Genomic DNA, 27,404 nt, shown 5'->3' on the forward strand with positions numbered 1-27,404 from the left:
GAGGCACATTGTCAACAGGGTGACTGGATTAAACCATTTTGACTGGTTCATTATGAAGAAATTATGTTTTTATGTAAATGAAGGGAGACTTTATATACGTGGCCGTTCATTTTCTTGTACCCGCTCCACTTTGTTTGACTGTTAAAGGCTGAATACAGGAGGCACGAGGTGCGGTCGTTTGATTTTGCTGGTGTGTAATCAGAGTATTTGTTGTTTTCTGTCTGCTCTTTGTTTGTCCCAGAGCTCAACTTCCTGTAGAAACAAGAGGGGGGGCGGGGGGTAGATACACTGGAATCTGACAGTAAGAGATAACCTGCCACCAGCGGGCCTTTCTATTTTTAACCGCAAGGTACTAGTAACACATGACGTGGGGCTCTTGTTATCAATATTTATGGAACAGAGATTAAGACAGAGTAGTGATAGACGTAGCCATCCTCGCCTAATAGTTGTCATTACTGCGGCGAGCGAGGAAAGTGCTGATAGACGGAAAATTTTAGGCTGGCAATCTACATTTTCGTAATGATTCCAGAGACCAGACAGGGCCCAAATGTAATTAGCAGATGTAAACAGGGAAGTGGGAAGGCTGCAGTGTTAAAATGGCTTTAGCAATAGTTGTGGGTTTCTTTGAGTGATTCATTTTGTACCGTTGTCATTTGAGATGGTGGAGGTGGGATTCATTTTGTTGGATTAAATCACACGAGATCACACCTTACAGACGGGTCTTTGGAAGTAAAGACAGTTTCACTCATAACAACAAGTGGTAATGAACCAATCACTAAAGAGCAACTACTCCTGCTATTATTCTACGTCTTCTTCACTCTGTGTATTCTACCTAATGAATATCAATATCGACACCGACCTCTGTCTCTCTCTTTTTTCACAGACCACAAAGATCTGTAATTGTGCACATTCATCTCCATATTTATCCCACGGCGTGGCCCCGTTGGCTACACATTGTAATAACACTCCCCCTGCCAAAAAAATATATATTCAACTCAAACACAGAAGTTCCAAGAGTGGGCTCAAAAGAGGTGAAGTATCTTGGCAGACCACAGAGCAAAATGCCATGCAGTCATATGCAGCCCAGGGGATGAAGTGATTGATCTGTGACCTCGGACTCCACCATAAGATATTGTGGTGAAGAGCGCGGGGGAGGGCATGGATAGTGGAAAAGGGACGAACATGAGTCAGTAACGGAGTCTGTGAAAAGCTGTGGGAGCAGAGGAAGTGTTAACAACATCACAAGTAGGAGCAAGTCAAGTTACCACGTCAGGAGGCAAGAAGGAGCGGGAGTAGGATGATGGTAGGAGCCGGAGAGGTGATGGGACACATGTATCCTGATCATTTAATCATGTGAAGGGGATTGTTCATCCGCAGCATGCTGTCCACGCCGAGCTCATATGTGTTACCTCTCTGTTCACGTCACTCCCTTTTATTAGTAGCCTGTAATGAGTAGCCACCGTGTGAGAAACCTACATTCACGAAGGAGCGAGCTCAAGGATAATCAGCTATGTGTGAATTTCAAGTCCAGCACTTGTTTCTTCCTTTTCAAAAAGAAATAGGGAAAAAAAAAAAGGTATCTCTTTCCCTCAGCAAATAATAATTCAAATTCAATCTGATTATGCCATCTTGTGTCTTTGAGACAGAAATGTATTGAGAAACAAACTGCAAATTTTTTCTTTTTTTTTTCTTTTTGGCCACTGCCTCTACAAGCAAGATGACAGGAGAGTACATGCGTAGTCAGACTAAATTAGAATCAACTATGTTTGCCAGGAAGAGAAAAAAAAGACGTTTGAATATGTCAGAAGTTTGGTGGTGCAATATTGGCAAGTGACACTGACAACACAAAAAACGTGCGGTTTTTTTTCCTTCTCAAACGTGCTGCAGTTAAATATTCAAACCAGAGCTTCTTCTTTTTTCAGCAAATACATGATGAAGAAGCAGATAGAGAGCAGCAGGTCTGAATGGCATCGAGTTACCTTGAACCTTTGATGAGCAGCAGTTCGGTGAGAGAAGTCCACGGATGTGTCAGATTGGTGCTATTGGTTCCTCGCAGACGCCTACGGGTTCCAATAACGCGCCACCCATGCGGCGTGATTTCGATAAACTATGACCAAAAAAAAAAAAAAAAAAAAAAGTCCTTTATACCACAAGAATGACACTTTTCTTACGAACACTCTAGAGAAAGTTTGGGATGCTGGCAAAGAGTCAGGCAAATATCACCTATTACTCATGTTACTTAGTACATTTGGGGCATCACTTGCAAGCACAGCGCTTCGTCACTGCATAACAATCAGATGGCTGAATGTTGGCAGCGCAACTGATGGAATTTTACTGAAAACAGATTTCATCTTTGAACTCCCAGATAATCCTGATCGATCATTCCTGTGGGGGGGGGGGGGGGGGTTATTTTTTTTAGTCGCTTCTCTCAGTGTAATCACGCTTCTGGAGGACGTGGATTAACTTCTTTTTTTTACCCCTGTTATATCTGTCCGGGGGGGAGCGCACTACTTTATCAGAATCTATGTAAGTATAGCATATATGAGATTGTTTGGTCCAGGGAAAAAAAACAAGCGTTGCAGAGGGGGGTTTCTTTTTGAGCAGCAACAAGTTCCTTGAGAACTTGACGGGTAGACACGGGGGCGCTATTAATGCGATATTTTGTTGCAATTTTTTTGTGCAAAAGCGCCGTGTGCATCCGCAAACATTCTTTAGATGACCAGTTGTGCGTATATGCGTAATAGGCCCGTGGCCCTTCGCCAAAGAGGGAGTCAACAGTCTATAACACTAAACGCGTGAATGTGGATGCGTCTCGGAAGTTGCACGTGCCTTGGCATTTGTTGCTCGACGCAGATTTCAAAGATTTGAGGCGGTGAAACGAGCGACCGGTCGGGATCACTGGCATCCCCATAAACTTGGATTGCCGTCGCTTTATTTCAATCACGTAAGACCCCTAATGGCGTTGACAGGGCGAGGGTGTTACGTATATCTGTACAAGCTTTGCCTGACAAGCCGGGCTTGTTGATGTTTGTCTTTAGCCTACTGTAGAGCCACCAAGGTGTTGCCTCAGAGAGTTTTAAAGCACGCCGACATTGCAAAGGGTTATTAGATTCATAAGTCAGCGAAGTGGTGGGCGATCTACTGAGCACAGCAGAAGTTCTCATATGATGACTTCAAACAAGACACATTACCTCCCAGCATCTGTTGGAGTGAGTGGATATTAAGACACTTCTATCTCCAGGACAGCATAGGGGAAAATGGTAAGTAGCAATGGGAACGCACGGCGTATAAAAGGATGATTACCAGTAAATAGTCGTGCTTGCTATTTAGTCTGGCAACGCATTGCTGGAAGGGTTGGACACAGTGGCTACTTGAGAAACTCAGTATCGAGACCCGTGTCTGATGAGGCTGATGTTGACTGAGCTTGTGTGAGAGAGAGAGGAAGGAGAACAAACAACAACAAAAAGAGAGGAGATTGTGTGGCATTTCTTCTGCTCGGGATATGCCGGTACAGTGAGAGAGAGGTAAGGAATATTACATTGTGTCTGCGCGCAACGTGTGGATGTAATGTAGGCTGGAGACTCCTCGGCGTGCTGCTGGCAGCGAGGGCTTCATATTTTATGCATGCGTGTATCTATGTATGTTCTTTTGTGCGTTTTTCTTGTTTCTTTTAAAGCAACATGTGCCACTTACCTGTGACACTTGACATAAGCATGACATTAAGAACAATGGGGCTCAGCATCAGCGTTGCCCTGTTGTCATGTCGGCGTGAGAGTGGAGCCTCTTTTTTTTTTTTTTTTTTTTTTTTTTTTTTGAGGCGGTTGTACACTGAATTGAACCGGCGTTTGTGATATAGGTGCTGTTATCTGGAAGGAAATGTCCGACCAACATGTGATCAAATATTAACAGGACTGGTTTGGCAAGAGGAGGAGGGGGGGGTACACGTGACAAGACGCGGGGAACCAGCAGAGTAAAAAAAAAAAAAAAAAAAAAAAAAAAGCAGTTTAAAGTGGGCACTCAAACAAAAGTATATAGATATTTTCTTGGCCCCTCATAGTTACCCTGGCTGTGTTATGCTTTCAGCACGTTGGACAGAGGCACCGGAGTCGTGCATGGACTAAACCGCCGAGTGGACGCCAACTCTCTTTCTCTCTTTCCCCAGCCCCCCTTTGCCAAACCTGGGATTGTTTTTTCAACTTTTGGTAAGCTTATTCTGAGGGAGCCTGTGGTCTGTGGAAAATAAACGGGATTCTAACGAGAGAAGGAGGAGAAAAAAAAAGAAAAATATAAAAAAAAAAAAAAAATTAAAAAGAGAGAAAGAGATAAAACAAAACAAGCGCTTGCAGTTAAAAGAGCTCGTGCTTTAAGATGTGTTTTTTCTAGAGCATTTGTTGAAAGTTGAAAATCTTAATCTGCTCTTTTGCACGCCACATTGTCGGTTACCTATAAGCCCCCCCACACTGCGTTAAACTTTGGGACATGCAAGTCTTGGTCGCGGAGATCTAACCACGCACATAGTGGTTGTCAGCCCTTGTAAAGGTAAGAGCACAATCCATTGTTTTCATCTCACTCTTTTGTTCCTGTCGTCTTGACGGGGCTGCTTCTGGCTCCTCTCAGATGAACTTCGTCTTTAAAACTACAGCATGCAGCCCTCGCCTTAGTGCTCATTGTGGCCATCGGTGACCGAAAATAACTCCGAAATGAAATCCGATCCAGGTGACCAACAATTCGTAGACCGGCATCTATTTTTCTTTTTCCCTTTTTCCTTTTTCTAAAATTGAACTTAGTCTATATGTATAGGAGATGTGTGCGTGCACGTTCATATGGGCTTTCAGTCGCGTGAGGCGTTTAAAAATAGGGACTCGTTTTTGTGCTTGGGATTTTTATAACAGCATTTTTGAAGCGACATTCTTCTCTTTTTTTTTTGTCATTTCTGTTGGAGTTTCCGAACACTGCCTGCTGCAACAAAATTTGCGTAATCGTTGCGTTGTGCCTAATCATGCTCCCGATATGGGACTTAAGACGCTGCAGTGATCCTTCCAGCCTGCACGAACTGGAGTAGGCTGCTGCTGCATATCACCACTATCTATCTATCTATCTATCTATCTATCTATCTATCTATCTATCTATCTATCTATCTATCTATCTATCTATCTGTCTATCTGTCTATCTGTCTGCCTGTCTGTCTATCTGTCTGCTTATTTTTCTTGTTTGGTCTGCTGCATTCATGTTTTGTCTTGATGTCAAACCCTCTGGATTTTGTTATCGACCAAAAATAGCCCTACTCTTTACCCCTCCACCCCCCCTCCCCTCCCCTCCCTTCCCTCCCTCCTTCCCTCCCTCCCTCGCCCCCCCTCTCCCGTCATCGCCATCAAATCACTTGTGTTTTTACTACGACCGCTCCACGGTTTCATTCATAAGGTGCTTTTCACTTCACCTGCTACCCTACCCCCTCTTTTGTCCGCGCACGGCTCTGTGTCGACCCGTCAAGCGCCGGGCTGCGAATGAATAATGGAAAATACGAAATGAATTATAATCGCCTTGACTTCTTCTCATTTGCTTGTGCCCCGACACGCGTCTCCCCCCTTTTTTTTTTTTTTTTTTTTTTACAGTACACGAATTGTTCTTATTATTTCCCGTGTGAAAAAAAAAAGAATAATTACAATAAAGATGGGCGTGGTCAAAGTGCATCCACTGACAGATGTTATGGCTGAATGTGATGTAGACAGATAAGAGGGCTTGATGTGCAATTGTTCGGCACGCATCGATTTTGCTTTCTCTTTCTCTCTCTCTCCTTTTTTTAATTCCGAATTAAGGCACGCGTACAATCTCTCACGTGTGGCTGTTACATTTAGATGATCACCACACAAAGCTGCTCTGGGATTTGATTTCGCTGCCCTCCTGACGGACTTGTAGCCTTAAAAAAAAGCGTCTCACACTGATGCAGAAACGGTGGATATTGTCTGTTTCCTCTCACGCTCCCCTCCCTCCCTTTCCTCTGGTCAAAGATTTAAGATTTCTGATCCAAGACGAAGCAATTGCATGGCACAACAACTGCAAGAGAAAAGCCCCAACGCCCACGAGCAGACCTGTTTTAATCAAGGCTCCTCTTGCAGCCTGCATTTTCAAATAAATGCTCCAAAAACGAATGTATCCAGTAAATCCCTGATTGCATTTGAATTATGGGACTTCTCCGCCGGCGTTTTTTCGCTCATTTCTACCCTCCAGTGTAATGCGCGCGGATCGGGTTCTGCATCTTATAGGCTATTACTCCTCATTTTATACGACAGTGAAACCCAAATAGATCATATTACTTATTAGTTTGTCCGACATTCATAAAAGTGCCCCTTTAATAAAGGGCTGCGTCGCGACTGTAATAGCCACGTTTCCGCCTCATCAATAGCGCCAAAGCGTTTAGTGCACAAATTAAGATCAACCATTAACTTATCTAACGAAACGACGCGCGTTTAAGTCTCTGTAATATCGGGAGGCTTTAAATAAACATTTGGCCTTTAATTCGCAGAAGCCGCGAGAGAGTCAGATTATTTTTATGGCTGCTTCTTTTTCGGGTGCATTTTATTTATAAATGTAATCCCTTTTATACGCAGGACGCCTATTTTCTGACCATGTAGCAGTATTTTTAATATATATTTTTTTTCCTACTGAGACGTGGGATTATGGTGTGGGTGTGGGCGTGTTGGGTGGAGGAGGAGGGATGAGCGGAGGCGGGTTAGGAGGGGTCTGTGGGGTGGCACGACACACTTTGTATGTATGAAGGTTTTTTTATAGCACTTTTCTGCAATGTACGTCAGCGGATCAGTCCATAAATGGGGCTGCGTGTGTTTGTGTGCGGGCGTGCGCCTGGGTGCGCTCGCGCCTGTGTGCGTGCGTCTCCGCGTGTTATCTTTGCCGAGAATCTCCCCTCTCTCTCTCCCTCCCTCTCTCTCTCTCTCTCTCTGCACTCTCAGCTCTGCAGAGTTGGGGTGGGCGTCAATAACAAACCTGATGGTAGGTTTCATTGCAAAAAAAAAAAAAAAATCAGATGGAATTCTTTCGGTATTATTTATTAAACAAAAATAATAATAAATACATTCCGCAGTTCATTAGTACTAATATTACACGGGATTGTTGTTGTTTTCATAATGTAGCTTAAATGTTGGCCTTTGTGTGTCGTTTCTTCCCCCTTGGCGATCAATTCGTGCACTTTGGGAGCTAAAAGGATTAAGCGAAATCTGCTTTTCAATTTAGGAGGTTCAATTTTCTTTGAATATAAATAATAGGCGTGTCTCTTTAATAAATCCTCGATTTCGGATTGTGCTCTGCCACAACGTTTTCATTCATGAAATGTAATAACTTGTCTATTTATCCGGGCTGGTGTCGGATATGAATTATAAATAGACTATCGATTATTTCGGGCTATAATGGCGGAAATCTCGACTCACGGCTGTAGCCTACGTCACTATATATTTAGAGCGCAAAATTAATCATCTTAATCATAATGGAAATGTAGGCTACATCGCCCGCCGCCGCCGCCGCTGCTGCTGCTAATGCTTTATTCACCACCGTCATCATCCTCATCTTCATCACCGACACCTTCGTCCAATTAGCAGGCTTGTTTAAACACGTTCTGTCAGGAGGCGAAGCCTTGAACCTTTAATTCCGAACCTTTAATTATCAGTTATTCGTCACAGTGGCGTGATTGTGATTTTACAGTGATGGAGCCCACGATGCGCTATTAATACACCGTGGATGTAGTTGTTCTGACTGTAAAGACATCTTATACGTCGGACATCAACGGACTACATGACGCTGTGAGTGTGTGTGTGTGTGTGTGTGTGTGTCTGTGTGTGTGTGTGTGTGTGTGTGTGTGTGTGAACATGCAGCAATGAATACAAGCAATAGGAAAACGATATTTGTAGATATTTCTGACTAAATGTCAGATAACCTCTAATTGAGTTTTTTTTTTTTTTTTGTATTGTTTCCCACCAAAAGAATCTAATTTCTATCCTTTATTTGATCAAAATGTATCCGTAGTTGTGGCGGCAGGATATGAGTGTATGTTATAAGCTTTCTCATAACCCATATGTCCCCATTTCCAAGTAATTTTGTGGCACTATTGGTGTGTTTTCATTCAGCAGTGATCCATGCAAAAGGTTATTGATGCTGTGGTAATATTGGATTGGGAGGGGGGGGTGGATAGACAGACAGAGACAGAGACAGAGAGAGGCTTAATAGGCTGTGGAGTGATTTGCAGTCTGGGCTGCTATAGAAATAATGTATCAGCTGTATGAGGATGTGGAGGGAGGAGTGTATGTGAAGCATAGAAGACGCTGCCTGATGATTGTAATAAAGGTTATTGTCATCACAGGAGGGATGACATTAACTCCTCCCTCCAGTGTGCGATGGTAACAGGCCTGTACTGGGTTTACATGTTTACCAGTCTGGAGTTCTTCTCAACTGTTCCCCCAGCTCGCCGTCGTCTCGTTTGACGTCATCCAAACCTCACAGCCCACAAAATGTTTTCTCGGCTGACGTGTTTGCTCCTCAAAGGAGGAATGCAATTTCACTCCGATCAAAACACCCTCATCGTCTACCTTTATCTCCGGCGGAAAATGACATTTCACAAAATGTCATTTTTTTTGGTCCTGTATACGCGGCTCCTCTCTGGCACAAGGAGGCGTAATTCTACTTGTTAAGTGACGCTTTCAGCAGTGCGGACCCGTCAGCATCGTGCTGCGTTTGGCAAGAGGAGACTTGAAAGGTTACACAAGTGTGCCGCGTTGTCGGCTCCTGTGGTTGTTTCTTCTTTCTTGCTGCAGAAACGGGGGGGTGGTGGGAAGGGTTGTGATGTGAGGGGAGACTTACCCAACTGTTACGCAGCATCACATGTGTTTGGCCATGGATGAGGTGAACCTGTTATATGTCACATAACATGTTCTCAGATAGTTTGAGTCGTTGTCACGGCCTCCGTTCCGATGAAATAATGGCGTGGCACTTCTCGGTGAGATCCCTGGTTCGCCTTATAACGGGCCACTGCTGTCATGCTTCTGTTTGACCCTCAGTCGGATGAGTCAAAACATCCTTAGCGCCGCTCACAACTTCCTTTGTGCTCCCAGCGATTAGACATTTTATTCATTTCATTCAGAAAATCCAGTCCTCGCATGCAAGCCAAAAGACTTCTGTTGATACGCCACCCTCAGTTGTGTTGTATTAGCAGAAATGAGAGAGCGTGTTGTTGTTTTTGCTCTTCTAATGAGATGCCAAGTGATTTATTTATGAATTACTTGTTTGGAACAGCCCCTTTGTGCAGTGTGCATTTTTTTTTTTTATCCTCTTTGGAGTCATGTCGCTCAGTGATTGCTGATGCAACTCTTTGTCATCCAGAGTTTGTCCTCACCTCCTGTGAGCCTTCGGGGAGGGCTATATCTATCTTGGCATGTCCCTGGGTGTGTTGGAGGTGGGAGTGACTCATTAAGCAGGTGTGAGCATCCACTCCCATACTGCTACATGCCAAACAAGCGATCTCCAGCTCATAAGCTCGTGCAGGGAAGAATCATGATGGCAATATAGCAAACACATCACAATAAATCTTTGCACTGGACCGGGGCCAAGTCACAAGGATAATGAGCTGCTATTTCCCCATTATGCTCACTCTTGTATTCATCAGAGGTGGAGTTTCCAAACGTTCATCACCCATTGAAAGGTTGTGTGTCCACTGACATTTTTATTTGAGTTCTGCATTATAAAAGCAATGAATTGTTCCCAGTCTGTTCCTGACGAGGGGGGACGCCGACCATCCAGGAGGGGAGCGCTTCCATTCTCCGAGCGAGCTCTGTGTGGGCCTATATAATTTAAATGGGTTTGTTTAGCTGACATTTTGGTCATAATAACCCGTGAAAGCTGGTTACTACACTGCAGAGCACTTGCAGGGGAGTCATCCATCTGTTGTGGAGATGGCTCACTTTGAGAGCAAGGAGGAGCAGGATTGTTTTCACCAAGTTCACATCTTTGTTAGCCTCCTGCTGCCTGTCTCCATCCAAAACTTTATTTAATACACATAAAAAAACATGATATGAGAATATCAAGGATGCATGGTGCCTTAGGAGGACTGCAATGGGTTCAATGGAGGGTTCAATGGTGGGATATATATATGTATATATATATATATCCCACCATTGAACCCACCATATATATATATATATATATATATATGATGTGTAATTTCCCACAAATAGGCCAACTCCAAATGACGCGCTTTTTACGCAGAACTATAAATGTGCCACCTCTCCGACCCCAGCCAGTAAAATACGGAAGAGGAGCGTCTTGGTGTATTATGGTCTGGACGCGGGCTGCCCGGAATGCGGACAAACAAGAGTGCGTAATGCACGCTGAAAGCGCTGCAATAGTTCCGCCTCGGGGCTGTTTAAACAGGAGTTTGGCGGCGACCAGTCAGCCAGCGGCAGGTCACATGTTGCAGCGTCATTGTGTAGTAAAGTTACTGTAGTTGCAAAGAGGCTCCTCATTTGGGCTCCAGAGGTCTCTCTCTCTCTCTCCCTCTCTCTCTCTCTCTCTCTCTCCTCCCGTGCTGCTGCCGCTGCGGCGTTTCACCATGCGACAACTTCACTTCCAGACCATCTCCGAAGGAGCCGTGCAGCCATGGGAGTGCATTACCTCATCCATGCAATTTCCACCATCAATAATTTAATCTATTTGCTCCAAAGCTGAAGAGATATCCCGAAGCTTGTCGAGGGAGAGAGTGCCGAGAGAGAGAAAAAATACCGCTTAAGTTAAATTACTCAGGGAGTTGTCCGAAACGTCCCAGATGCCACTGCTGTCCTGTTGAATGGTCTGTTTTACGACTGGACAGTAAAAGGTATGTGTCCCCGTTTGTTTTCTCCGCTCACTTGTTTTTAAGACACGTTGGCGTTGTTTGATGCTGCTTGCGAAACAGGCGGAGGTGCGCGCGTGTGTGTGTGCGCGTGTGTGTGTGTGGTGGAGGGGGGGTCTAAAAGTCTCGATCAAGTCCGGTTCCCCTGCGAACAGACAGCGCCGCAGCCCGAGAGGGGATATGTGTAACCTTATCCTCTCGTTCATTAATAAAAAACGGAGTTATTATGTTGATTGGGTTTCCAGAGGAGAGCACGAGCTCAGCAGATGTAATCTCAAGGGAGGGAGGGAGGGAGGGAGGGAGGGGGGGAGCAAATGTGGCTCGTTATTAGTGTGTTTTTCGTAACAATCTAACAGGGCGCCCCTATGAAAGCAGCCACGTTTGAACATTTAACGACAACTTTCTGCTCATAAATAACTCAATAAACTCTTTGTCCAGGGTGTTGGTACACTATATTATCTCGGACTGTCCTGCGCTGTGAACACACGCACACCAAAAAAAACTCCAGACAGACTCGTATGGTTTTTTTTTTGGAGAGAGAGAGAGAGAGGTGGGGGGACTTTGATGAACTCATTAAGACTTTATAGGAAACCCGAGACCTAAACGCCCAGCTACGTCGGCCAACATACACGGTTGGATCTACTTCTCGGTGTTGTGTGCTCGCACCGAATCTTCAAATTACTGGCTAGAATGATTAAAATAAAGTCCCATTTATAGAGTGGTGGAAAGCTGGCACCGTCTTGACAACTCCGTGGGAAAATATCTGGATCATAACAGAACACACGTAGCTGATGGTTAAATGATGAAATAATGATGTAATTTCCCCCCAAAAAATGCACATTAGGGACAAATTTATTGTCAGACTTGTACAGCGCACATAGCGAATTTAATATTAAGCAGAACCAAAGCTGGCTGTGCGTCCCGGAAAAAGAGGATGTTTTTTGTTCCTTTCATTCTTTCTTTCTTTCTTTCTTTCTTTCTTTCTTTCTTTCTTTAGAATAGATCTATCTATCTATCTATCTATCTATCTATCTATCTATCTATCTATCTATCTATCTATCTATCTATCTATCTATCTATCTATCTATCTATCATGTTTCACAGGCGGGAGGGAAACAGAGATGGGAGGAAGGCGGAGGGAGGGAGAAAAAAAAAAGAGGAGCTCTTATTATTTCACGGTCTCACGCGCCATCTAGTGTGCAACAGTTGGAACTGCACCAGTGTCAATTTGAAGCTATAAGTCTGTTGGGTATTTTTTTAGTGGTCAGGTTTAAGAAATGGTGATTCGTGGGTTCAAATCAACTGATTTTTCCTAACATTTGTGTTTTGAAATGTAAGAGCACGACATCGACAGAGATTGGACACATTCAAGGATGAGTCTCACTTTTGCTTTTACCGTTCTGAATGTGCTGCTGCTGTAATGTTTCAATTGTCCACTGTTACACACAGCGTGGGAGGGAAGAAGCGACTCATTTGGATAGCGCAGATTACTCAGCAGCTATTTGAATGCCGGGCTGTCTGTGGCGGTGGCTGGGGTTGGCTTGGAGGCCAGGTATAATCCCTAAGTGATGCTCATCTCTCACTAAACGTGCTCCAAAACGCTGTCAGATGGGAAACGCATCATAAGGAAGCGAGGGTCCACATGTGTCAGCCATTACTGCAGACCCTCCAACTCTAAGTGCTGCATTGTGGCACACAAGTGGTCCTCCAGTTCGATTTTTTTCTTGTGTGCCGCGCTCGTCTTCTGAACATTTGGAATTGTGTGCCGTACATGTTGAACGTGACAGAACATGTTGCTAGGTAAATAGCTCCGACCCGACGCGGCTGTTGAGGAATTGATCAAAGCAGATGCCCACAAGGGAGCACGAAGGAGGAACTGATGTTGCTATAGGTCATACATCTCTATTCAAATGTAGCGGGCACATTTACCCTCTTTCATCTCCCCCGTTTGATGTTTCCTTCCCCTTCTAACGGCTCCTGAGATATGATGCACGCCGTTCGTGAAGATGAAGCCATAAAGTGTGCTGACATGTGCAGGGAGGCTGGGGAACATTACTGAATGTGCAATAATACTAGCCCTGCTAGTCCTTTCATGCTTTAGAGAAACTTTTCAGCATCTGTCAAAGGCGGCATTTATCACTTTAATCCCCACCTGGCACAGAGAATAAATGCGAGGATAAGTTACATATCCCCGCCATACAGCCACGCTCTCAAAGCAGATGAACAGGTGGTCATCTAGAGACGTCAAAGCCGAACAGGAGACAGAGTCCACACACTCACCTGCTCCTATTGTTCTGGGTGTTTCATGCTCTAGGTGTGTTTGCAGCGGTTATTGCAGGCTTTATCTCCCTGTTATCTCATGTTAAGTGATTTTCTTTCTTTCTTTCTTTCTTTCTTTCTTTCGGGGAGGTGGGGGGGTTAAAAGAACTGTCATACTTGGACGGTCATGATGCCTAGTTTATTATGTGACACAGCTGGAATGTTGGGATCTATCTGGATTTCATTTAGAAATGATGCACGTTAAAAGAAATGACATTGCGCTCAACCACCTTTTTATATTTTCATAACCAAAGCCAGCCTGGAGGCTCCAAAAAGTGTTTTATTCCAAACATTCCTCCATATATTGTTCCGCCCTCACTTTATTATTCATGCTCACTGTGTTAACTCGCAAGCCGCTTTTTCATTAACTGCAAAAATCCAGCAGTGCACATAAAATGTTCCTGCGCTGGATGTATAAAACAAGAGCAAACCAATCAGTTGTCACATTTAGCCTCCAGTAGATATAAGCCAGAGATTCTCCGCCAGTCCCACAGCAATTAAATGATTCATTGGCTTTATCGCATTTTAACAGGATGTTGATTGAGAGTATAAGCCATATTGATTGTCCTGATGGAAACAGGAAATCACAGAGATAGAAATAAAATCATTTGTTGTTCCCGGTGTGAGGATACCCGGGGGAACAGTATGCAATTGCACACTGTTGAGTGGCATTACCCCCAGCAACCTCCTCCCCTCCATTCTCTCCCCTATGGAGACCTGGAAGAGACGTCATCTGTGGTTGTTATGCTGCGAAATGACGCTGGCACTCTCTCCACCCCCTGCTACTGCAATATTACCCCTGTGGTCTGTTACGGAAGATGCAGCACTCTTCGTCTGCACCATTTCCAGCATGAAGTTTGACGCCTAACAGTAATCAGCCCTCTGCGTTCATTTCCGTCATGTGGAAGTGGAACCATTTGAGCGTGATGCTGATAATAATATCAGCCTAAATGCATCCTACACATAAAGCTCGTGACTGGCCTCCATCCCGTAAGCCTACGTGATTCTCTGTGCTGGGAAGCCTCGCAGAGATTTCTTGTTATTGGAACCAAAACCCCTCACAATATTGAAGGCTTGACAAATAGGTTTTTCCTTCACAGTATTTAATGGAAAATGTGATAATTAGCTCCTTATTCTTTGTCCTCATTGTTGTTTTAATTGGTGAGAGGAAAAATACCCCCATCTCCCTGCAAACACATACAAGCCAGCCCCTCCCCATGCCCTCCCCCCTAACACACACACACACACGCACACGTACACACTCTGGAGATGCACGTCACTGAGCTCTGGGAATGAGTGGCTCATTAAGAAGAAGGATGTGATATTCTGAATAGAGACTGTGAGACTCCCAGCACATCTATTTATAGACGAGATATCTCTATGGCAGTCACCGTGGTGTTGGTTAATTGCAGCCACGGCCCCTGATACCAATTAAGAATGAAACAAATGCTTTTAAGGTGGGGTTTTCTTTTTTTTTTTCTTTTTTTTTTTTTGCTCCTCCCTTACTGTAAAGGTCCTCGTGTCCATCCTGAGTGGAGGCAGGAGTGTATTTGCTCACAGTGTTTTCCTGTATCAAGTTGGGACATGCAGAGTGCAGTCAAAGCCTCGGCCGGGCTATTTTTAAATGAGCCCCTGTGGAAAGCAAGATCTAGATTTTCTTTTCATTATGGTTGCTTTTATATCTCGGGCTGTTGGATGTCCGATTCGTTGATTTGCTGCGAATCTTAGAGCTTCTATAAGGTAAGGGATGCTTATGTGCTCAGGCGATGTATGTATAGTGTTTCAGCTACACCTGGCTCCTTGTGGCTCTTCCCTCCCCCGGCAGTGCCTCGCTTCTCTTGTGAGTTTCTCCGGATCGGTACCTTCACGGTGCAGGGAGGATGACACATCTTTTTGTCATTCAATTTCCTCGTGACATCCTGTTAGTTCATCCTGCAGTGCTCTCTCGCCATCCACCTACCTAAAGCAAACAATGTCCCTCAACAAACTCCTGCTGCCCGTACATGACTGTAAGGTTTAGTATCAGGCCTGTCGCTTCTGAAAAAGATAAATAATGCTGCAGCAGCGGTGTTTGTCAGAGCTGACACAAACACAACGTTTCCCATTCAGGCGGGCCGGCCTGTATTTGCTGTCCATGAGGGTTGGTAATGGTGGTTTTGTTGGCGGGGTAATATCTAAGTCACAAGACAATACATCAGCTCTTCAAACAAACAAAACCATATCCTTATGTCAACACAGGCAGAGCTTTTCCAAATTTTGTGCCGCTCCGGAAATGGGTGGAGCCAAATGTGCCTCCATTATTTGCCACTTGTCCACTTTATCTCTAAAATCTATCAACCTGCCCTGAGAAACATAATGTTTAAGAATAGAGTTTTAAAAATAGGGGGAAGATATGAGCTTTCAGAACTGACAACACAGTGATCCAGGCAGTGAGGGATGATTGACAGATTCAGCCATTATATCCTTGCACGCTCGAGAGACTGTACAGTTTAACACACCAGTAAAAATGCTCATAAATTATAACAAGCCTGTAAGGATGTAGTGACATCTATTCGTGTGATCTTATCTTTTGTAATAAACAAGCCGTTTGATGTTCAGCACAGCTTTTGAGCGCGACTGCCAACGGATAAAAATCTAAACCAGCCCTCACATAGGAACTGAGTGATTGCAGTTTGCAAACAATTTGAAAACACTGATGACATGCCGCCAATATCAGTTTAATAAAAAAAATCATAAAAACCATGGGTGATCGTTCCAAAGCTCTCTTTTTGGCTTTCACAGACAGAGTAGAGGTTGGGAAAGGGAAGAAAGCCTTACATGGTGCATGGATCTAGAATAAGCTCACCTCATTGAACATTTGTTCTTGTTCTTTCTCCCCCCCTCCTCCCCTCTTGTCTTCTGTCTTCTCTCCCTCCCCTCCAGTTCCACCAGGTTAGAAGAGTGATGACCATCCTGTTCCTTACTATGGTTATTTCATACTTCAGTTGCATGAGAGCTGCGCCCCTGAGAGACGCCCCGGGCATGCGGGGCCATCGGACGGAAGGCTACTTGGGCGCCGCTGCGACGGCCGCACGGGGCCACGGGACTCCGCAGAGCGCTGGTGGGCCAGGCCAGCGCGGGGAACTGCCCTCTCTCACAGACACGTTTGAGCAGGTGATAGAGGAGCTGCTGGAGGTGGAGGGAGAGGCGGCACAGCTGGGACAGGGGGCTGATAAGAGCCAGGGAGGTGGGGGCCCATCCTCTTTAGTCGCCGCAGAGACCAAGGATGTCGACCTGTACGACTCACGGGTGATGATCAGCAACCAAGTGCCTTTGGAGCCGCCGTTGCTCTTTCTTCTGGAGGAATACAAAAACTATCTGGATGCCGCCAACATGTCCATGAGGGTGCGGCGACACTCCGATCCCTCGCGGCGCGGCGAGCTCAGTGTGTGTGACAGTATTAGCCAGTGGGTGACAGCTGTGGATAAAAAGACGGCAATAGACATGTCTGGGCAGACAGTTACCATCATGGAAAAGGTCCCTGTCCCCAATGGCCAACTGAAGCAATACTTTTATGAGACCAAATGCAACCCCATGGGGTACACAAAGGAGGGCTGCAGAGGAATAGACAAGCGGCATTATAATTCCCAATGCAGGACAACCCAGTCCTACGTGCGAGCGCTTACGATGGATAGCAAAAAGAAGATTGGCTGGCGGTTTATAAGGATAGACACTTCATGTGTATGCACATTGACCATTAAAAGAGGGAGATAGTGTATAAAATGTATAGATTTTATTGAAGAGTTTAAAAAAGAGAATAAAGAGAAAATATCTATTTGTATATATACATAACAGGGTAAATTATTCCGTCAAATGAAAATTTTATGGACTGCATGTAAAAAAAGATGAAGTTTATACAGTAAAAGTGATACTACAGTCTATTTATTGAACATATTCATGACCTTGTAAACAATTAAAAAAAATCTGATCAGTCATTTTGCGCCCAGTTTAAATTACTATATCACATCCCTCAAGACATTGTGATTTGTTTACGTTGCCAAGAATTAGAGAACGAAGGGAAAAAAACAGGCAAGGAGTGAGAGAGGACAGTTCCATCTTCAAAAGCTTGCATGCTGCTTCAATTGTGAATTGAGAAATTCTCCACTTACAAAAAAGGATACGATGCTGACCAAAAAACATTCCGTTTACATATTCAGCAGAAAACAATTTTCCTCTCAAGTAATTTATCTGTTTACTGTTCTAAACTTCTCAAGGTAATGTTGGACTTACATACTATGTCAAGGTGCTGTTGTCAAAGCTTTGCTGTTTATTTTTTTATCCCACCAGAGGACAAGATATATATAAAAAAAAAATTATATATATATATAAATGTATATATAAATATATATATATATATATATATATATATATATATATATATATATATATATATATATAAATCTATTCATTGACATGTTTCTGGGTTAATATTATTCATTTTGTATGTTGTGAAGTTGTTTGCAATATTAAACTGAAATATTTGAAGAAATAAAAATATAGGCAACTGAAAAACAAAATCAATGTCGATAAAGTTTCAACAGTGCATTTCCAAACAGGATAAAACTTTATTATACAGACAGGAAGGCGGGGAGGAAGGCATGGCACACACACACATACACACACATGCACGCGCACAAACGCTGCAACAGAAAAACGACCAAATTAAAACCATGAATGACCCGGATGCTCAATACATTTTTACAGGCAGCAAGAAAAGAATGCCTTTTCAGTAGCAGGGGAGACAATGCATTCGTGATATAGAGTGACAGCTATAAAGGCAGTGTTGTGAGTGGAGAGAATGTATAATCCGCCACTCTTCATGTTAATCAGGGTTATTTTGAGGAGGGAAGAAGGTGAAACATGCTCCTAAACCACTTCCTGCTCCCCACCAGCACATTACAGACACAAACTGGTGTTAATACACAGGTTTCCAGTGATTTACGTAGTCCTGCTACACATGTAATATTTCACAATTACAAGAACTTCACAAGGGTGGTACCATTAGAGTTTGACAGTGATGCATTCACCCACACATACATTTGTGTATATGAATAATGTACCCAACAGTTTCTTGTTAGTGCATGTAATCCCATCTTTAAATCGTATTATTTCCAGGGTTAAAATACTACTGGAATCTCCAGTTATAGCGTATAGCGAGCATTACATATTGAGCTTGCTTGCCAACGTTTAGATGCCATAGTTACATGTAGGATAGCAATTAAACATGCTCAACTTGGCATCCTGATATCAAGAATCATGACCACAGTTACCCATAATATGACATACTCCAAAAAGAGAAGACACAAAGCTTCATCAAAAGCTTATATTTGTGTTACATGTGACCCCGCTGCCTCATTTTACTTCTTCATCATCAACTTAAAGGTCAGTGTGAAGAAAACCGGACCTGGCATTTTGAGATTTGGAAAAGAGACTGCTGCAAAGAGAAAGCTTTATTCATGAACCGGGGAAAAAGATGTTCCACTTTCTTCTCAAATTTGCCTTACATGCTCCAGAGGAAGCTGATGAAGATGCTGGGAGTTATTCTGCAAAAAAAGAAAGTCTCTACACCACCTGGAAGATGACAACCGTGCAGTAGTGTCTCTCAAATGATCGATCGTCATGAATTACCCAATGAAAGGTTTCTTGTCATGGCTGCGCAAACCAAGTAAGAATTAACTAATCGATTGGATTTGATTATCATACAGGAAGACACGCAGTCATTCTGCCTTGCTTTACACAAAACGTCTACCTTAGAATTGCAATGATTTAATATCATTAAAACATGCCTGAGCACACATTCTCAGAACACAGGACAATGAATCAAACCTTTTTGCCTTGTTTTCTTTACAAGGTATTATGAGTTGCTTAATAAAGTTATTATACCTTTTTGTTTACAGAAGCTTGAGTAATAGAACACTACCATCCATGAATCAAAGTAACTCTGAATGCCAGTTGTCTAACAGCCAGTATGAAGCCGACATTGTCTTTTGAAATCATAAACCATGCATGTGAATAGATTCCATAGTATATATTAATTTGACCCAGAGCTGTGGCTGAAGCTTAATGACAAAACATTTTTTATAAAAACAATGAGCCTGTTATATTAAAAAGGACAGTAGTTGCTGCTGCGCTACTCAATGAGGGTCCTACTTCAAATGTGTTGTGCCTCTAGCCACACCCCTGTCAGTGATGTCACAGCAGGTGCATTTCATCAGCTGTCAAAGGAAAACCATTTGTGTGTCGTCACCAACTGGGGTGTGGTCAGAGGTGAATCATGCTTGAAAGTTTCAGCCCATAGGGAGCACTGCAGCAGCAGATTACTGCACACGTATGGACCGGAGTCGCAATATGTGCTGCAACCAGTAGAGGGCAGCAGAGAGGACATTCTTCCCAGGTGTCTGCAAATAGCCAAAGAAGCTGTCCCTTGTCACCAACACAGGACATGTGAATCCTTTGAGCTATGAACATCCATGCAGGACAGAGATGATTGCTGACTGTGTGATTATTAAATAGTAACATGGGAGACCTTGAGTGGGCATAGCACCGTACGACACCTCTCCATAATCCATGTCGACATTACAGAGTATTGACACAACCCTATACATATTATTATTTACCGATCCCGTCTTATACCTGTACCTGTGCCAATACCTCTGCACAAACCATAGGTGATATGACATAACTACTTAAAAAAAACTAAAATGTGTGTGTATATATATATATATATGTATGACCGATTCATATTAATTAGAGAAGAAGCCTTCCACGATGGGACATCCAGCAATCGTAGAAAATTCTACAATTATTTCGGTGGGTACTGGGTGTTGCATTTTACGAGGAGCGCTTGAACCCACCATGACACTGGCAGCTAGCCTAGCCGGCTAACTTGGCTAATCTGATTTATCGTCTCGGTTAAGCGCACGTAACGTTAGCCAGGATTACCATATTTAGTTTTCCATATCTAGCGTTTAACGCAACATCTACCTGATCTCAATACGCCACTCGGTTCAAGAATGGCATCGCTTGGGGAGCCTGTGCGGTTGGAAAGAGGTAACGTTAATTGGCTAGCTAGCGTTAGCTGAGAAATATTTGTTGTGATCCATGGAGACATTAACCGAGCTTAGCGTTAGCCAAATGGAGCCGGTGATCGTTTTTTGAAAGCACACGTTCTCGTTTAGTTGGCTAACGTTGACTTTGGGTTAACGACGCTGGTGGCCGATGTTTATGGCTTTGACTCACTGTGTATATTATGGGCACCGAGTGACACCAACGGTAGTTTCTATGGCTACATGGTTTTACTTAGCGCACGAGCTAAGTAGCTAATATTAGTGACAACACACAGACATCAGTTAACCTAGCTTGTTAGGGGAAGGCTCATCGTATGCTGCATAATTGAGACTTCATACACTTTATTTCACCAGTTTGATCGTTCAGGATGAGCAGGACATATTTACAGACGTCTCAACCCCAGTATTCCCTTTAATACGGTGCTAATAACATGAGCTCCCGTTGTGTGTGGTAATTCACTGGGTTGTAATCAAACAAACCTCCAGCCACGTAATGTCGATTTAGGCTGATAAAAACACACAAGTCACGTAGTTACATATGAAACAGTCGCTTCGCTGTGAAGGCTGTACTTATTTAATTACGAGCAGCTACAGTAACAATGGGCACAAATTAAGAGAATAATGACTTTTCTGCTTGCTGACTGGTTGAATCGGACAAAAACAAACTCTTAATACAAAACACAAACAGAATATTGATTGCACACAAATGGTAAGTAAATCATATTAGACATTTGCTAAGTGGCCACAACAGGCATTTGGTAATTATTAATAGTTTCTTCCTATTCAATATTCCATTGGTACAGATTGAGTACTGACACTCACACTGGAAACAGTCATTGCCTTTGTGAGTGTCTCCATTTGCAGATATCGGTGAAAACCTTAATGTGTGTGTTCCCGTTGACAGATATTAACCGTGCTGTTGAACTGCTTGACAAGCTCCAGAGGACAGGGGAGGTGCCTCCCCAGAAGCTGCAGGCGCTGCAGAGGGTCTTACAGAGTGAATTCTGTAACGCCGTCAGAGAAGTGAGTCATTTTTGTCTTTTGTTATTCCTAAAACACTTGTATAAGTATTTAGAGGCAGGGTTTGGTTTGATCACTTTGTGTTATCATTTTGGAAATGTCGACAGCTGCTGCTTGGATGTGAGTAAATATTGTCCAACGATGTCTCTTCAGGTTTACGAGCATGTGTATGAAACAGTGGACATCAACAGCAGTCCTGAGGTCAGGGCTAATGCCACAGCTAAGGTAGACCCAACTCAAACACCACCCTGTACACAAGCATCTTTTTATCATGCTCCTTTTGTGCTCTCTAGTTGAACACATCACATTGCGTTGTTGAACGCAGTAAATACAGTGTATTTTAAAATGTTTTCAGGCTACTGTGGCAGCTTTTGCAGCAAGTGAAGGACACTCACATCCACGTGTCGTAGAACTGCCCAAGACAGAAGAAGGCCTGGGTTTCAATATAATGGGTGGAAAGGAGCAAAACTCGCCGATATACATCTCACGGATCATCCCAGGAGGCATCGCTGACCGACACGGAGGCCTGAAGAGAGGCGACCAGCTCCTCTCTGTTAATGGGGTGGTACGTTCAATTCACAGAATCAGGATTTGCCCTGAAATGTTGAATGTGAAGCTTAAGCATGACAGCTGGTCTTTGTGTAAACCCAGCTTCATTTATTTTCTACTAGGTAATCAACTTAACGCTTCAGCAATAAGGGCAGATTAAGTAGTTTAATTTAAAACTTCAAATATCACCTCCCAATATCACAAATCACTAATTTGCCTCAAACAGTCTGTACAGCATATGATGCGCTCTGTCCTTGGTCTCTCTCAAAGAATTCCAGTGTTACAACCACCAAAGCGCCAGCAAAGGCCGGGGAGAAGACTGCTTGAACGCAAATATGGATGTGAACATTTTAGGGTTAAAATTCTTGCAAACAAATGACTGTTTTACGAGGAAGGAGAATGCATTCAACGTGTTTATTAGGCTTCATGGATACATGCAATGTGTTTTGTCGAGAAACGGTCAATATAAATGTACACTTCCTTGTTTGAAAAAAGAGAAACTACACAGGGCATGCATTCAGCAGATGTGCCTAGACAAGGACAATTATCCAATTCATTTTGTTTATTGCTCATTTTTCTCTTATTAAAATTTTCAAATTACAAACATTTATATAGTAGCTGCACCAGGCTACCACACCGTACGCTGAGATTCTGGCCACTCCAAAACCTATAAAGTATTGAGGTTATTGTTTCTTCCATAGGTTACGACATGCCTTGTTGCTTAACGACCACGGCATATTGCTTTTTGTGTTATAAATCTATAAAAACTGTGGACTTTACTGTAGTTTTATTCCTCTTTGTGATCAAATGTTTATTTCTGTGTTTTTTTGCAGAGTGTGGAAGGTGAGCACCATGAGAAAGCTGTGGAACTCCTCAAAGCAGCTCAGGGCACAGTGAAGCTGGTAGTCAGGTACACCCCCAAGGTCCTAGAGGAGATGGAGTCACGCTTTGAGAAAATGAGGTCTGCGAAGCGCCGGCAACAGAACAACTACCCCCAGTAGGATTTTTCCCGGTTGATGCCCAGCTCCCCTGTCTGTCTTCCTCTAATCCTCTGGCCATGTGCTCCGGTCTTTTTTTTTTTTTATCTCCCTGCCACTAAATACATAACAAACACACTTTAGTTTTAGTTCCCACTCACACATACTGTATGTCGTGCTTCTACCCTTTTCTGTAGCATTTTTAATTTTGCCATTGTTACACTGGACACTACAACTCTAGACAAACACTAAAAAGGATCATGATTGTCAGCGTAGGCGGTCACTCACATGTGTGCATTATTTTTGAATTGACAATTTCAATGCGACTCTGAGTGCTTTTGAGACCAGCTACACAATTCCTTCGACTGGAATGGTAGTGTTTTTAATTGTTTTATCACAGCCACTACCAAGTGCCTCAGGGCAAACACGTTCACGTACTGTGCTCACCGTTGCATTTTTATTTTTCATGGTTTAAAGTCACTGGCCATTAAATGCTTGTGACAGGAATCACTACATGCTCTGTATCTATTATTCGTAAAGATCATTTGATTTGAAAATACATTTTAGGCATATTTTTAAAAACCCTTTAACTGTGCAGACTAGGAAAAGGTGCAGTTTTGTTGGCTCTCTGCTGACGTGTCTGGAGAAGGGAAGCTCTGATAAGCATTTTAATGAGTTTAAAAAGAGACAATTGTATGTTGGATAATAAGGGAAACACTAAAGGACACTTAAAAAAACAAAAGTGATGGATTATCTTTTTTTTCTGGGCTTACCTTTTGAAGTTTTCTAACGTCACAACCACGCTATAAAAAGCTCAGCAGATACTGTAAGTGATGTAATGAGGTCTCAGCAACTTTTGAACTAAACTGCTGCCACCACAGAGACTCATATTTCTACTTTTAACAAAGTAATAAACCTTCATAAGCAAATGCCATGCTGTCAGCAAGAAACCTGTTCAGCTTCTGATTAATTTGTCTTGACATAAATCAATGTACTATATGTCATGTTTTCCTTTTCACCAGGTAACATTTGTCTTGGATTTATGCTAAAATAAAAACTGCTTCTTTTGCATCATGCGGTGATAAAAAATAAGACATTTGTAATATCGAATAATCTCTTGAGGTCACAATGATGCCTGATGTGAGCTTTCATCGTTGTTTTGAAGAATGACATCGTGGCTGATATATGGCTACTTCATAATCAGACCTTACATAGCATTTAGGGATTCTGCTGTAAATCTGCTGCGTTGGCATGTTTTCATTTTCTGTCTGTTTTTGACATTTTGTCAAACAAAGTCTTGCAGAGAAAAAGTTTGGCTTAAATGAAACCTTTCATTCACGTTTTTCTAATCCTGATAGTCTGACATCTTTAAAGGATAAAAGATAAAAATGACGCCGTTGTTGGCATAAGATGTATAGAAACATGACTTTAAATTGAAATTATTTACTTTCACGATGCTTGAATTCACAGACGAGCGTACTCCCATACATTTAAATAATTTAGTAATCACTTAAAACAGTTTCTGACCTACAGATTTATTACGGTATGTTTTTGTTATTTCTCTTTTATCGTCACTACACGCAATCATTTCTGCTCCATTAAAGCCACCCTTTAATGGCACTATTATACTCTGTAATATACAACCTGCACAATATGTTAAAATAAGAATGATAATGACAAACATTTTGTCACTTGAGTACTGCCAAACAGTTCTTCTGATATGCAGTTTAAAGCAGACTAATGTCATAACAGTGTCAATAACCTCCAATATACTGTATATGTAGGCTTTCCTCCCATGTTTACAAGACTTCTAAACAAAGGTGGTTTTTTTAATAGTTTTAAAGTGTTCAATGCATGTTTAGCTTTCATATGCTTTTCATATGAATGTTGCTTCTTATGATATTAATGCTTAAACCTTTCTTCATCGAGAAGTCCAAATACTACCCGTGTCTACAATGTCAATCAAACAAATCTGCAGGTCGTTTCCTTTCAAATATTGTATAATTCAAACAAAAATGAGTCTTCAAAGACTTTTTCTTGCCTTCCCAGCGAAGAGAAAATGAAGAAAATGTCAATATTAAAACTCTTTGATGATCCACTCAACTCCAGTTTGTGGGACAACAAAATAGCCATCTGCCTAGATTTATTAAGATATTATTTATTCTATTGAACTGTAGAGTTAGATGGATTAAGTAACCAGAAAGAACGAATTATAAACTTGAAAAGTGATTATATCATTATCAGTGCAAAGTTTTTCCCATAAGAAAGTGAATGTCAGTGGGTGTTGTTTGCTAAAGTAAACTTTAAAAGCAAACACTTCGCTCTTTGGATTCTTACTTTGGTTTGTTAAGTCTGATTACTATCCGTCATTACTGTCCACGTCAACTTACAGCTGTTCCCTTAAATGTCAGGTTTACCTGCAGGGATTATCCTCGCTCGAGCCAGTGCAAGGTATCTTTTAGCGGAATGTATGTTACTTTAATATTGCAAGAAAAGACAATACACGATGAGTGCAAAGCCCAGTTGTATTTTAGTGGGTCTGCTTCTTTTAATCCATTACCGTTCACGAAAAATGCTGAATTTTTGGACAGTGAAAGTATAAAATAAATCAAACGCACTGCAAAAAAAAACGAATGCAAAATCAATTATCTATGCAAGGTCATTTAAAAACTTTGAAATGTCCTTTAATGGTACAATAGACCATAGTTGTCATTCTACTGCAGAATGTTAATGGAAACGACTGCTTTAAGGCTGTGTGGACAAACGCGTGGAAACGCTGCACTGAGTTACATCATCTCATCAGACATTTACAATGTTTGTCATACGGATCCACATCGAACAGTCGCAGTGAAAACCTCCATTTGATAATAGCCTTGCTATCTTATTAATGATTGTCAGGACACGCGTAGAAGAATAGCGTGGTTAGCAATAGGCCATTCCATAGGCTACTTTGACTAGACTTTTATTTTTGGGTGTACATTAAATTCCAAATGTCTTAATCTAATGTATAGTTTGTGGCTTCATTGTGTTTTAGCTCGCTGGATTCACTGCTTGCGCACATGAATAGTAAATCAGGAAAACATGTAATGAGACTTGGTGCTGATGTTGCACAATCACGCTCTCCACTGAATGTCACTGACCATCGTCTCACTTGGTTGCAAAGGTTTTGTGACGTACCCTTCAACTTTCTACCTGTTTTCCTTGTCTAAGTATTGGAATGGTCAATAGAGTATTTTTTATAATAGCTTTCTTTTGATATTTTTCTCAATTTTTATATGTGATTTTCCTAAAAACAAATACCAGGAATAATTGGTACTTCCATTTTGACTGTGTACCAGGGCCATATCAGCCACGCGTGTCTGAACAGCCGCGCCGCTGTAGGACGGGGATCACCCGACTGTGGGAGTCCAGACTCCAGAGGTGAACCGTCCTACGTCGGCACTTCTCTTCCGACATCTGGACTGATTTTTCTTTTCTTTCTAGACCAAACTTGCAATGTTTGTGAAAAACTTTGATAATGTTTTGAAGCGTTTTATTCCGTGCTTGTTGAGGAGTATTACCTGTAGGCTGTGTTGTGTTATTTTGAGTTCCGGTTTCTTACCCGATTAACTGTGTTACATTGATGTGGAATGTAAAATGTTGTGATGTAGAACAAAATAATAGTTGGACTCTAAACTGAATAAACTTGCTTAAATGTATGACTGGCGTCTTTTTATGATCATCATTCCGTTTTGGTTCAGCTACACGTGTGATCCCATCCCTTCATCGTCCAAACAGTTAGACCTTTACAGGCATGTCTCGTACCTTCAGCTCAAGTTTTGTTACAAACATGGAAGACTTGGCTTCTCTTTTAGCAAACAACAATGGGACACCCTCGTTTTGATGTAGCAGGGACTGAAACATTCTTGCTGTGATGCTGTTGGAGGCGTGAACCCTCCAATCAATCAATGGATAGAATTCTTATTATTCTCTGACACATCTGACTCACTCTTGTTGACGTGCTCTGCTGCAGGCAGTCAAATCAATGATTTCCCTCCTCCTTAACGCTCCTCTTTCACCGTCTTGCCTTTATTGTATTGAAAGTAAGAAGGAAACAGACTCGGTGAGAGCGTCATGGCCGTTCCAACAATGGACTTCCAATTGAAAGTTTGAATTCAAAGTTTCATTTTTATTTCCAAACATCTTAGTCACCAAAAAGAGTGACTAGTCGACTGAGAGGGAGCAGCCTGACACGCATCAAAGCACTCATTTGTTTATCGCTATTCGCTTTAGAAGCCTTTTTCACAGCAGACATTTTGACTTTTCTTAGAAGAAAAGCATAGATGTTACTAATAACTTATGGCACAATCAATTAGGACTCCATACCAGCAATTGTTGTAATGCAGAAGATGGTAGCTTTTTCTTTAGATTTGTTATTAGATTATTTCTTTTTTTGAAATAATACATCTTATGCAACAGTTGTCGGTTCTTATGGTGTAAGGTGGTAAAATGTAATAATAACTGCACAATGATATATTCACATCAGTGGTTTAATGGAGGGTTTAT

General features: G+C 42.4%; 2 protein-coding genes across 6 annotated transcripts; both read left to right on the forward strand.

The window, feature by feature from the left end:
* Nucleotides 1-3,492: 3,492 nt before the first annotated feature.
* On the forward strand, nucleotides 3,493-17,178 carry bdnf (brain-derived neurotrophic factor). Of its 5 annotated transcripts, XM_084014981.1 has the most exons (3): nucleotides 3,506-3,524; nucleotides 4,084-4,202; nucleotides 16,130-17,178. In XM_084014981.1, exon 3 carries the CDS (start codon nucleotides 16,151-16,153, stop codon nucleotides 16,958-16,960), a length of 810 nt encoding a protein of 269 aa, XP_083871107.1. In that variant the 5' UTR covers nucleotides 3,506-3,524; nucleotides 4,084-4,202; nucleotides 16,130-16,150; the 3' UTR covers nucleotides 16,961-17,178. The 5 variants fall into 5 exon arrangements, with proteins under 5 accessions (XP_083871109.1, XP_083871107.1, XP_083871110.1 ...); XM_084014983.1 differs by lacking the exon at nucleotides 4,084-4,202 and having other exon boundaries at nucleotides 3,493-3,524; XM_084014984.1 differs by lacking the exons at nucleotides 3,506-3,524; nucleotides 4,084-4,202 and adding an exon at nucleotides 4,517-4,539.
* Nucleotides 17,179-20,097: 2,919 nt separating this feature from the next.
* Nucleotides 20,098-26,557, forward strand: lin7c (lin-7 homolog C (C. elegans)). The gene is made up of 5 exons (XM_084015028.1): nucleotides 20,098-20,296; nucleotides 21,218-21,336; nucleotides 21,487-21,558; nucleotides 21,689-21,898; nucleotides 22,716-26,557. Exons 1-5 carry the CDS (start codon nucleotides 20,260-20,262, stop codon nucleotides 22,881-22,883), a joined length of 606 nt encoding a protein of 201 aa, XP_083871154.1. The 5' UTR covers nucleotides 20,098-20,259; the 3' UTR covers nucleotides 22,884-26,557.
* Nucleotides 26,558-27,404: the final 847 nt, after the last annotated feature.

Source organism: Eutrigla gurnardus (assembly GCF_963514095.1).
Source record: "Eutrigla gurnardus genome assembly, chromosome: 1".
In the NCBI taxonomy this organism is placed as follows: Eukaryota; Metazoa; Chordata; class Actinopteri; order Perciformes; family Triglidae; genus Eutrigla; species Eutrigla gurnardus.